Below are 13898 nucleotides of genomic sequence, written 5' to 3'. Positions count from 1 at the left end.
ACATTAGACAGGTCGTAGCTATATCACCTACATTAGACAGGTCGTAGGTATATCACCTACATTAGACAGGTCGTAGGTATATCACCTACATTAGACAGGTCGTAGGTATATCACCTACATTAGACAGGTCGTAGGTATATCACCTACATTAGACAGGTCGTAGGTATATCACCTACATTAGACAGGTCGTAGGTATATCACCTTCATTAGACAGGTCGTAGGTATATCACCTACATTAGACAGGTCGTAGGTATATCACCTACATTAGACAGGTCGTAGGTATATCACCTACATTAGACAGGTCGTAGCTATATCATCTTCATTAGACATATCGTAGGTATATCACCTACATTAGACAGGTCGTAGGTATATCATCTTCATTAGACAGGTCGTAGGTATATCACCTACATTAGACAGGTCGTAGGTATATCACCTACATTAGACAGGTCGTAGGTATATCACCTACATTAGACAGGTCGTAGCTATATCATCTTCATTAGACATATCGTAGGTATATCACCTACATTAGACAGGTCGTAGCTATATCATCTTCATTAGACAGGTCGTAGGTATATCACCTACATTAGACAGGTCGTAGCTATATCATCTTCATTAGACAGGTCGTAGTATATCACCTACATTAGACAGGTCGTAGGTATATCACCTACATTAGACAGGTCGTAGGTATATCACCTACATTAGACAGGTCGTAGGTATATCACCTACATTAGACAGGTCGTATGTATATCATCTTCATTAGACAGGTCGTACGTATATCACCTACATTAGACAGGTCGTAAGTATATCACCTACATTAGACATATCGTAGGTATATCATCTTCATTAGACAGGTCGTAGGTATATCATCCTACATTAGACAGATCGTAGGTATATCACCTACATTAGACAGATCGTAGGTATATCACCTACATTAGACAGGTCGTAGGTATATCACCTACATTAGACAGGTCGTAGCTATATCACCTACATTAGACATATCGTAGGTATATCACCTACATTAGACAGGTCGTAGGTATATCATCTACATTAGACAGATCGTAGGTATATCACCTACATTAGACAGGTCGTAGGTATATCACCTACATTAGACAGGTCGTAGGTATATCATCTTCATTATACAGGTCGTAGGTATATCACCTACATTATACAGGTCGTAGGTATATCAACTACATTAGACAGGTCGTAGGTATATCATCTTAATTAGACAGATCGTAGGTATATCATCTTCATTAGACAGGTCGTAGGTATATCATCTTCATTAGACAGATCGTAGGTATATCACCTACATTAGACAGATCGTAGCTATATCATCTTCATTAGACAGGTCGTACGTATATCATCTTAATTAGACAGGTCGTAGGTATATCATCTTAATTAGACAGGTCATAGGTATATCACCTACATTAGACAGGTCGTAGGTATATCATCTTCATTATACAGGTCGTAGGTATATCACCTACATTATACAGGTCGTAGGTATATCAACTACATTAGACAGGTCGTAGGTATATCATCTTAATTAGACAGGTCGTAGGTATATCATCTTAATTAGACAGGTCGTAGGTATATCACCTACATTAGACAGATCGTAGCTATATCATCTACATAAACAGATCGTAGGTATATCATCTTCATTAGACAGGTCGTAGGTATATATTTACATTTGGTGTGGCAATGCCCTTATATATTACTAGTAAATCCCTACCAAAAGCAGCTTCATCTATGAGAGTATAACTGAAGTTGCCCTGAGTATGTGACGTCAGCTGTTACTTGTGCGCCGTTCTAGATATTCACCTGACCTGACGGTAGAAAGCGGGAAATTTGAATTTTGGAAGATTTTTTTCATATTTTTTTATTTTTGCGATTCATTAATAGAACGTAAATATAAGCGATAAACTGCCTAGATGCGGCAGACCTACTGGTATAACTGCCACATGTGTCACAGACAAACAATCATGGTGCGCTAGCGCGCACCATTCAGTTTGTCTGTGACACATGTGGCAGTTATACCAGTAGGTCTGCCGTATCTAGGCAGTTTATTGCTTAAATCACCTACATTAGACAGGTCGTAGCTATATGCATATCTGTATCATCATCAATACAGGTGGGGAGAAGTGAAACGAAATAATTACATGCAATTTTTGTGTATCATGTTGAATGAATTATAAAATTTTCAGAAAATTCAATGGGAATAATATTGATAATACATAATGTACATGTTTATATTGTTACTATTTTTCATTTTCTGTGAAAAAAAAATTCACCATTCAAGAAAACTTTTTGCAGCCCTAACAATATTCAAAGAGGCCATTTAATCAAAATCAGATGTTCACTATGATTATCCACTCTGAAAGATGGGATCCCGGACAGTGTAGAAAATAACATACTGTCAGCCCTGAGCATTACACAAGTGTAGATAAGACATTTATGTGTGTGCATTTAATAACATTAATATGGTCACATGGAACAGATGTTTAACATAAGTTGTTTCTGTGTTTCAGAGGAGAAGAGGGGTATATATGACAAATACGGTAAGGAAGGGCTGCAAGGACACCACCAAAATGGCAACGATTACGACATGGGTGGTAGTTTCCACGGTTTCCATGGGTTCCAGTTCCGAGACCCAGAAGAAGTATTCCGCGAGTTCTTTGGAGGCAGAGATCCATTTGCTTCATTTTTCGGAGGTAAGCCAGTATATATTTTGTCTATTGTTTTTATATTGTGATCCTCATATTGTAATAATTCTCATCAATATTCATCAATATAAAAAGCAAACAAATTAAGCCTATCTTCTATTTCTGCTTTTTTACTTTATTGTTATTTTAGTTTTGTATGTATACTTGCAACTTTCTGGATTTAAGAAAACAATGGTTACTTCCCCTCAGGTGTTACAGTATCTGGTTTTTTTCCTCGCATTACAAGGGGGAGTAACTATTCTTTGCTTGAAATTTGATAGATATAAGAGTTACTTCCCTTGAGAAGCTGCAAATAATTAGGTAGTGTTGTGGGGTCTGTGACAGTGTAGTCGTGATATATACAGCCAGGTAATAATGTTGATTTTTAGTCATAATGATCGGAGTCACATTCACACATCAGTTATCAGATGCAGCAGCTGATACATATATTTTACGATTTTCTGGGACCCAGAACACCTTGTAACACCATACTGTTATAAGTTTTTACGTATCAGTGTAACAACCAAAGAGTTTCTTGGTGACTTCTTTATTATAGACATACAGTATATAGTGGGTCTCTACCAAATATACCAGCCCTCATTTCTTAGAGAACTGTAAAAACATTGATTACTGTTTCACTTCAGAACTGGTAATTCCATGTTAAAGCTAAGAAGTTGTATTAAATGGACAGAAATTTGTCCTACCTGTCCTCTGTCATACAGATGTAATATTATAAAACATTTATAGTATCATACAGATGTAATATTATAAAACATTTATAGTATCATACAGATGTAATATTATAAAACATTTATAGTATCATACAGATGTAATATTATAAAACATTTATAGTATCATACAGATGTAATATTATAAAACATTTATAGTATCATACAGATGTAATATTATAAAACATTTATAGTATCATACAGATGTAATATTATAAAACATTTATAGTATCATACTGATGTAATATTATAAAACATTTATAGTATCATACAGATGTAATATTATAAAACATTTATAGTATCATACAGATGTAATATTATAAAATATTTATATTATCATACAGATGTAATATTATAAAACATTTATAGTATCATACAGATGTAATATTATAAAACATTTATAGTATCATACAGATGTAATATTATAAAACATTTATATTATCATACAGATGTAATATTATAAAACATTTATAGTATCATACAGATGTAATATTATAAAACATTTATAGTATCATACAGATGTAATATTATAAAACATTTATAGTATCATACAGATGTAATATTATAAAACATTTATAGTATCATACTGATGTAATATTATAAAACATTTATAGTATCATACAGATGTAATATTATAAAACATTTATAGTATCATACAGATGTAATATTATAAAACATTTATAGTATCATACAGATGTAATATTATAAAATATTTATATTATCATACAGATGTAATATTATAAAACATTTATAGTATCATACAGATGTAATATTATAAAACATTTATAGTATCATACAGATGTAATATTATAAAACATTTATAGTATCATACAGATGTAATATTATAAAACGTTTATAGCATTAACCACCCATCCCCTCCCCACTCCATAAAGAAGAACATGGTAATATAGTTGTCAGTTAGTTCATATTTACACGAAAACATCACATCATCAATTTCTACAGATTTTGGTTGTCATTAGTCAGAGTTAAAGATCAAAGGTCATATTGAACAGCAGGACATTTTTCGTCCATATTCCCACAAGACATTCCTCCATTAGATTCAGCTGCACCTCGTTAGATTTTAATGGTCATTGGTTAAGGTCAAAGGTCAAGCTTGAGGGAGGTGAGGGTATATCTATATTGGGCTCTGCTTACTTTGCTTATACATGTATATATAAAAAGCAAAAACAAAAAAAAACAAAAAGGAAATGAGTGCATGCTTGCTAGATTTGTTTACAATGAATGAAAAAAATGAAATCTGCAGGTCTTCGATCAAAATTGCAATGTCACTTGATAAAATTTTTTTTTAAAGGTCAAAGAAATCATAATAGTGACTTACAGTGCAGAGTAAATTCAAAAGTCTGTATTTTATTTCATAACATTTTGTTCAAATGCAGAGTTTATTTGAATAAGTTGTGACAAAAAGTCACAGCTCAAAGTCATTATTTAGGACTTTTCAAAAACCACCAACTGTTTAATGTCTTTAAAAAAGGTAATTCATTTCTTTTTACTTTTTACTGGTATGTATAAATATTTTAGGGTTAGATATAAAATAATAATATCACTCCTTAGTCCTTGCATTGATGCTTACTGTGGAATTCAGCCATAATATACGTTGCAGTAAAGAGTGTGAAGCTAAATTCTCCTAGTAATCATCTCCAGATGTGGAACCTTGAGTGGAACATAGCTGTAGTACAGGTTTTGTAAACAGGCTTCATTTGAGTACTAGACCCGGTTACATTTAGCATTGTTTCAGGCATAAGTCTAACCAACTCTTTGGTATAATTAAATTTCATGAGTAATCTTATAATAAATTTCATTTTACATTGATTCAACCTAATATCATGCTTGGTTGATATATTATCTTTCTTTCAATATTTTTCTGTTAACGTCATGTTTCTGTTATTATCATCTTTCTGTCAATATAATGATTATGTTTATATCATCTTTCTTTTCTGTTAATATCATGTTTCTGTTAATATCATGTTTCTGTCAATATCTTGTTTCTGTTAATTTATGTTTCCATTCATATCATCTTTCTGTTAAAATCATATTTCTTTTAATATCATCTTTCTGTTAAAATCATATTTCTTTTAATATCATCTTTCTTTTCTGTTAATATCATGTTTCTGTTAATATCATCTTTCTTTTCTGTTAATATCATGTTTCTGTTAATATCATCTTTCTGTCAATATCATGTTTCTGTTCATATAATGTTTGGTATTTCATGTTTCTGTTAATATCATGTTTCTGCTAATTTCATGTTTCTATTAATTTCATGTATCAGTTAGTATCAAATATTGTCTTTCTCTAATAGTATAAAGCTTTATGTTATGAGATACAGAAATGTATATGACATGGCCATGTCCATCGACCAGATCGATTCTCACAATTAATAAGTGTGAAATAACCTAGATGTTTAATTAGACTTTGATATGTAAAAGTACTCATATATATTTCTATATGGTATTAGTGACACTATACAACACATATTTTTATACTGCATTTTGTTTTAAAAAGTGAAGTTAGAATATTTTGATAATAGAAAGGAAAATTTTAAGAAATGGTGAGTAAATTAAGGTATTTCCATGAGTGCAATTAATTCAATTGTAATCTTGAAAATGTTCTCCATAAGCTTTTCTTTATAGTTTGAAATTTTTAATTTATAAACATCCGTTATTTATTTTAATTATAGTGTGTTAGTGCATAAATGCATGCATATCATTTGGGGAAATTAGCATAATTTTCTTCATTTACTGTATATATACAACCATACTACAGCAGAGCTCCATTAATATATGTCTATGCATGTCAGATTTGAAATATTTACTAAATCTCAACATTGATGTCAATATAGACTTAGCAAATATAGACTTAGCAACTACTGTTATATACACATAGTTACAAAGTAATATTGGTTGATTATAACAAGATTTGAAAAAATCCTATCAGAAAACAAGAGGTAATATATATTTAGAACAATTTTTGCTATCGGTGTATATTCCTATATGTATATATGGTTTATTCTAATCCATATTCATTACTACTAATTGAGATTACTACAGAATTTGTACCAAGTTTAACATTCATGATCACGCCATTGATGTACAGAATATAATAAAAACATCAGTTTGTAAAATTATCTTAATTCATAATTTTTGAAAACTTTACAAAATTGAAATGCTACATCAATTTGAGAAAAAAAAATGTCTTAAAAAAATTCATGTTGTCGGCAGATTTGGCAAATTCAGAAAATCATAAAATTGTTTTACAATTGGCTTTTCAGCCATAAATATTCTTTTCAAGTAAATTACCAACCCTACAACAAATATATTTCTGACATTATTTCCACTTGTGTTTGTTAATTTGTGTCTGGCCTGAGAAACTCCAACAAATGGCCTGGGATATGTGAGCAGCTGAGGCCCTCATAGTTTCTCTAGTTTCCGTGGTTATGTTGGTACAGATTTACATACTTATGTTGATGCATGTGTTTGCTGCCTAACCCATTTCTCTATATTCTCTCTAGGTCCAGGCGGTGGTTCCAACATGTTTCAAAATTCTTTTCCAGGATTTCCGTCTTTCGCTTCCTCCTCTCCATTTTTCTCCGACGACTCTTTTGGTTCTTCAGACTCTGGGTAAGTAAGGTTGTGTCAGTAAACTATCCGCCCCAAAAATACAGCAGATTTATATTAACTAGCTGTCAAATTCCTAAAAGACAAGATGTCTTCTTTGGCAATAGTCTAATATGTTATACATACACAGAAGGTTAATTCTGTCATAATGCATTGTCCAGATTAATTGACATCAAGTTTGAATTAACCATCACTGCCTCACGTTGATAACAAACCCTAAGGGTCACATGACCGGCGTCACATGACTGGGCGGGAACTTAGGCAGGCAGACGGCATGGTTAGATTGGATGTCTCTGTTTTAATATACTTTGCTTAATATTAAAATCAAAACAAAAATACTGTAAAAATATGTCGGTGAAGTGTTATTCAGACATTTTCTGACTGGTGTTGTGTTGGATGTGCCAGAGAAAATTTCCCCTTTATTCTTCCGCTCTGAGACACTTGTCAAAACATAAAACATGTATCTAAAAGTAAATAAACAAAACCTATTTCATCTGGATATTATTTGAATTTTGAAAAAAACTTCTTATTCTCCTTACATTGTAAAATACCTGGCCATGTTGCCCCAGGTACTAGTTAGATACATTAAATGTACCTTACAAAGAGATCTGTGATCTGTCGACTTCCATCATGTCCTAATGATCAAATAAAGGCACTGAGCAGTATTTTTACAGTATTTTGATTTTCTATAAATATTTTGCACTGTTTGTGTTGAATTAGAATGCTTCAGTTTTGATGGTTGTAATGTTTTGTATGTCACAGGTGTTATTAAATTATAGATATAAGTGGGGAAAATATCAAACCAATTTGTGCTCTGTATAATCAAAAACTCAAATTCTCATATCTCGGAGTGCATGGTTAATGTTGTAACCCTGAGATTGGGAAGGAAATCTTTTAATTGTTACTGGAAATAATGCTGTAAAAATAAGAACAAAATGTTTTGTTTATAATTTCATAGAAATATGTGTGATTATGTATGTGATGTTGTATTGTCTCCCAACACAACACATGTTTTTGTATACAAGCCTGTACATAGTGATGTTGTGTTGTCTCCCAACACATTAACACATGTTTTTGTATACAAGCCTGTACGTAGTGATGTTGTGTTGTTTGAGATGAATACATTCAGTAACCAGCTTTTTTCACAGCTTTAACACCAACAAAATTAACACTTTTAATTGTGATGTCCAGTTGTTCAAAGCCAGTTATGTTTCAGTGCCTGCATTAAATTTAGTATATTTTCAATGTTATTCTAATTTATTTGAGATGTAACACAGCATCTGATTTGGCACCACTATTATCTGATACACACAATATGAACATTTCTCATTTGCATACATTAGGGGCCGATTATGATAATTAGAGATGTCAGTGTACTCATCAAAATAGCTTGACCCCAAAAGGTCATTGAAATTCTACTTCACTTTGTTACCGATTTCACAAATCTTTGGCAGGGATTCTCAAAAACACAAATACGAGAAAAAATATTTTGTCTTTCCTCGATTTACATGAATTAGAATGGGGATTAAAGACCTTATGAATCAATATTTGAAGAAGGATATATCATCATTTACTGTTGCAATCATCCATTTTGCCAGTGAGGTCAATTTTCGACATTTTATTTATGATACGTGGCCTTAAATGTTAAAACAAAGTTGGATTTTACCTTAATTGGAAGTAAGCTACAGGAAACAAGAATTCAAATCTGGACTTGATGTTGAATTAGTTTTGAATAACTGGATCTTTTTAACCCCTCTAACAATCTTATGTGTTAACCTCTAACCCTTGATAATCCTAATATTTACCTGATTAACCCCTCAATCCTTTAATCCTGGTAAGGCCTAAAGGACCTGTATGTATCAGGAGAAAACATTATTAGATCAAATAATTCCTTATTAATTATCCATAGTTTCCTAAAAGTCTATAAATATTTGTGTTCATTCAAATAGTTAATAGCTTGCTATACTGGAGACTTTACTGATGTAGTCAGCAGATACTTAAGTCGTACAGCTACACAGATTTTTCAGAATCTGACATTTGTTTTAGGAGTGGGGTGGGGATATTGGATGAGTAAATGCAGCAATACTTAAAGGAAGTGATACATGTTTGGGTTTTTTTGTTCATTTGTAGCTAAATAATAGAAACTTAAGATTAATTATTGGAGATATTTTTGTTGTTTATGTAGAAGTTGCATGTCCTTAAAAGCTTGAACATACTGCCAACTGTTGATGTGTGAGATCTGTTAATGCACCAGCTCATTCACTAAAATCTGGCTGTGACAAGAAAACAGAATTAACATAGAAACCTGCTCTGAAATGTTTGTTGTGGCGACTGGCGTAGATATGTTTATGATCTTCTAGTCTGTGTATTTTTGATAGATAAGCTAAAGTGTACCAAACAGTTTCACAAAATAAAGCATTCCCCTGTTAACCATGAGCTGTTTCTCCCTTGTGCATAGAAAATAAGAAACCTTTAGGAGTTGCTTCCCTTGGTAATATTTAAAAAGAGTTATTTCCTTGGTAAGGTTTTAAATGAGATATTTCCCTTGGTAAGATTTTAATGGAGTTATTTCCCTTGGTAAGATATGCTTGTATAAAGTTATTTCCCTTGGTGAATAAGCTTTTAAAGGATTTATCTACCTTGATAAGGTTTTAAAGAGTTATTGCCCTTGGTAAGATTTAAAGGAGTAATTTCCCTTGGCAAGCTGTACATGAGTTATTTCCCTTGGAAAGATTTTCAAATTAGTTATTTCCCTTTGTAATTTTTTCAACATTAACCATATTTCTGTAATAGAAATTGGTAATATGTGGGAATCACATGGAGGCTTGGCTAGGGTTCAGCCCCATAATCTCTGAATGGGTGTAGGGAATATCTATTTATCTAAACAGAATTTTTTTTAATTGTTATTTTTTGATATAACTAATGAAAGATCAGTTTGATGTAGAACATGTTTGCAGAAGTGACTTTGTTAAATATTTCTTAATGACTAATATTATCAGTTGATGGTACTCTTTACCTTAAACAATGCATGCCATTGTTTTAGCCATATATTGTTACCAGCTTGTAATTGCTGTTGAAGACATATTTATTTCTGGCTCCGGCCTCCACAAAGGTCTTACATTGTGCTCCTGACAAGGCTAGATACAATTAATGCTTACAACTCAAAAGGATCACCTTTTAATTGTTGTGTGTGTTTGTAGAATTGCAGTCTTGTGATTACTGACAATATTAATATCATGCCCTCTGATTGGCTAAGCCTACATGTCACATGACCAGTCATCAACCACTTGCACTCGGCACATAATTTACGATCATCCATTGGTATCATAATTAATCACTAGTCATGTGTTTCTTTCAAAATTATGCACAGTGTTACTTAGTATTTTCTGGGTTTTGTTAACTTGATACCTCAGATCTGAGAGAATGGGGTCCCATGAAGAGAAAATATATATCTGTTGAGTTTATCGTTGTAAGGCCACACCAAATTAATCAGTTGTTCGTCGGGAATCCCGCTCCAAAAATATCAAAGTCGAGAAAAAAATAAAAATGATTTTTTCCCGCACCTCCGAAAAAATCGTCAAATCCGGATTTTTTTTCCCGTTTTCCGACTTCTTTTTCCGGTTATTACAACACATTTCGACGCTTGAAACGCCGACCCAAACAAGCGTTTCGTTGATACCTGATGCAGAGATGAAAAAAAATGGCGGAAAGGCTCCGGCCTAGCTCGAGGATAGTTACTCCAATAACATTAGAGGTTTACACGACAGGAAACTTTTGACAGGCTGTCATGTAACGATATCCACCAATGTAATCAGGTGGAATAAGACCTCATATACGTATAGGAGTAGAGGATAGTCTGCTGTAAATTCTTGTAATAGTATGGGTATTTTTATAGTAAGTGTACAGAGGGGGTCGGGTGCACTAATTTTAAATACAGCGATCGAAGCGGAGAACAATGAAACGTTTTATGACCTTTTTATCCGCAGTATTAACTACCACCTTGGTTTAAACAGTATTTTATTATCAATGGTATATACAATACATGGGTCATTATATACAATAATTGGAAACTACCACCTTGGAAATTTTTTGTAATGTGGTAACAATCAAAGTACTTATTTTATTTTGAAGAATGATATTTTTTGTTAAATAAGGTCAGTACCTATGTGATATTTTTTTTATTTGTATTCCATAATAATAATCAGAAAATGTGGAATTATTTTATTCCAATTTCATCATTTCACAGTTGTCCTCTTAGTATTAGGGCTATTCCATTAAAATATCTAAATGACCCCAGGATTCCAAAACAATTCACCTCTGTCCATGGTTAGATTTCGCTCCAATTACTTCTGTGTATTAAAATTAATTAAATAAATTCTTTGGGTGGACCCCTAAAACAAACTGGACTCCTGGGGTAGGGTAGATGTTTTACTGGAAAAGCCCTTAGTTTTACTGTTAAATACAAGTCAATTATATTTGATAGATGCTGAATTCCCAGCCATATACATTTTAATGATTGTGTTTCTGCCAATTTTCTGTTGTTTTATATGGTATTATTATTTTTGTTCCAGATAATTATATATGATATAGTGATTTTGTTTTTTCTGTGCCAATTTTCTTTTGTTTTATACATTATTTTCTATTATACCGGTATTTGTTCCATACAAATGAGAGAACTGTGTTAAGTTTGATTTGATCAAGTAGATCAGGTATTAAATTGTTGTTGGATTTTACATACAAGTGTTTAGTTATTTGTGTATGAAATCACTTCATGATATACATGTACTTGAATTGATCACAAATAGACACAAACATCTGTTCAATATGATATTCAGTTTATTTCCAACATTTAATGAAAAAAAAACAATGGAAAAAAATATCGCTCGCACATCATTTGAACCCTTCGCCTCTTGAAATCTCTAAATGGAAATTTTTTGCTAGAAAAAAAAATTTCGCTCGCTCGCCCCAATTTTTTTTACCAGTTTCCCGAAGAACAACTGATTAATTTGGTGTGGCCTAATATGCAAATAAGAAGAGAAACAATACATATGTATTGTAGAGGTTTTGTATGATTGATTTGTTAAGCTTTAAAACATAATAATGGCATAATAGAAGTGTGGGTGTATTAATCAAGGGTAAAGAATAAATACCTGTCTGATACTCACTTATCATGAAGGGAGAAAAAATGTGCTATAATATTATTTCAGAAAATATTCAAATGCTCTGTGAATATTTCTTGTAATTTTGTTAGTTTCAGTTTAAATTTTCCTGAAATTGTTGAACAACAAATGACTTCATAAAAATCTCTTAAATATTTTCTGCTTATAACCTTTGCTCATCAGTCCAAATGTTAAAACGAAAAAGAAAAAAAAATCATCAGAAATACTAATCTTGAACTAAAACAAAGAAATTGTGCAGGTCGATCGTTATGAGGAACTTGAAGTGACAAACAGAACATATAAATTCTGCCTCAGTGATATTTTTCTTGTAAATCCAATTTTTTAAACCGCTCTCATGATCACAAGTATTTGATCATTGGGGGAAAGTCAAATGATATTTCTAAATATAGATACTGATCAATGTTGAAACATTCACATTAGCTTATGCTACAGTTCTTGTCTTGTACCAATGATAATTTTATCATCAACAAACAAAATATCAATTAAGCTAGCACTCCACACTTTGCTGTATGTGATTCAGTGATTAGAATGGTCATATATACGCCTATCTTGGTAAATTAAAAATTTTCACAAAATATTGTTATAACCATTATACCAAAAATACATCATTTACAAAAAAACTGATTTCACAATGAATTAATACTGTTTCAACGAAATACCTTGGGAGATTTTGGACTTTTTGTGTTGTTTACTAATTAGATGACAGTTTCATCACCATTTCAGTATTGTGATATGTTGCTATGAACACCTATAAATTATCTGAAGGTCCGTTTTGAAATAATTGTATACCCTAATGGTTGGAGGAGAGTGTTTTAGTATATTTGTCTGACTTATAACTAAGGTACTGTCTCGTCTGTGTATCTCTAATCAATCCTCGAGTAATTTGAGGAATTCAGACTAGCTGTTTCCCAAAGACTGGTGTGTCATGATAAAGCTCCTACTCAAATCACAATTAAAACAAAAACGGTTACAAATACTCATCAACATGCTTATATCTCATTGATGTGCCTAGCAAGAATTTAAATGGAGTTTGTGAGCACCTGCCAACAGAATTCAATAGGTAATGAAATATAGTACTCCTGTCTATGTTTGCCTACATTCTGTGATCCCATGCTCAACAATTTCAAAATCAACAGGGATGGCTGAAATCATTCAGGAATAAATCTTTTTTTATCGTATTGCTGTCTAGTATGTCATGTTTAATATCCAGTAAAACCCCAATTCAAATTCAGATTGTTTGAGAAATCCTTTGTACTATCAAATCCCAGGTTGATCCAAGATTCTCAGGTTTTGTTTTCTGATATTTGATATTCAATGTCACGTGTAGGTGGTGACATTTGTAAAAAAAAAAAAGGAAGAAAAAGATTAATGGCAACACTGCAATTGTGTGTTTAAATGTTTGTATTATGCTGTATACACAACACTTTATAGAAAATTTTAAGTGCAATGTTTGTTTGTTCGTTTGTTTGTTGGGTTTATCAACCCATGTTACAGCCATGTTCATTTTGAGGCTGGGACTCCTAATGTAGTAGTTGGTGACTATCTCACTGAACAACATACAGGAGGCCCGTCGCTTGCCATCTAGAGCAATTAGAGTAAAGTGTCTTGTACAAGGACAAAACCACGTCAGTACAGACCGGCCAGTTTCTCAGCTTCCTGAGT

General features: G+C 32.3%; 1 protein-coding gene across 9 annotated transcripts in view; it reads left to right on the top strand.

Annotated features, from left to right (window-relative positions):
• The window catches only part of LOC117343691 (dnaJ homolog subfamily B member 6-like), a 64259-nt gene that overhangs the window by 39933 nt on the left and 10428 nt on the right, over nt 1–13898 (top strand). For 7 of the 9 annotated variants that reach the window (XM_033906161.1, XM_033906154.1, XM_033906155.1 and 4 more), the window contains exons 4-5: nt 2523–2705; nt 6951–7059. In XM_033906161.1, coding sequence (XP_033762052.1) covers nt 2523–2705; nt 6951–7059 — 292 coding nt within the window. The remainder of the gene's footprint in view (nt 1–2522; nt 2706–6950; nt 7060–13898) is intronic. The other 2 variants (XM_033906162.1, XM_033906160.1) reach the window with 1 other exon arrangement.

The sequence above is a fragment of the Pecten maximus genome, chromosome 15 (genome assembly GCF_902652985.1).
Source record: "Pecten maximus chromosome 15, xPecMax1.1, whole genome shotgun sequence".
In the NCBI taxonomy this organism is placed as follows: domain Eukaryota; kingdom Metazoa; phylum Mollusca; class Bivalvia; order Pectinida; family Pectinidae; genus Pecten; species Pecten maximus.
This window is presented reverse-complemented; position numbering and strand designations above follow the sequence as displayed.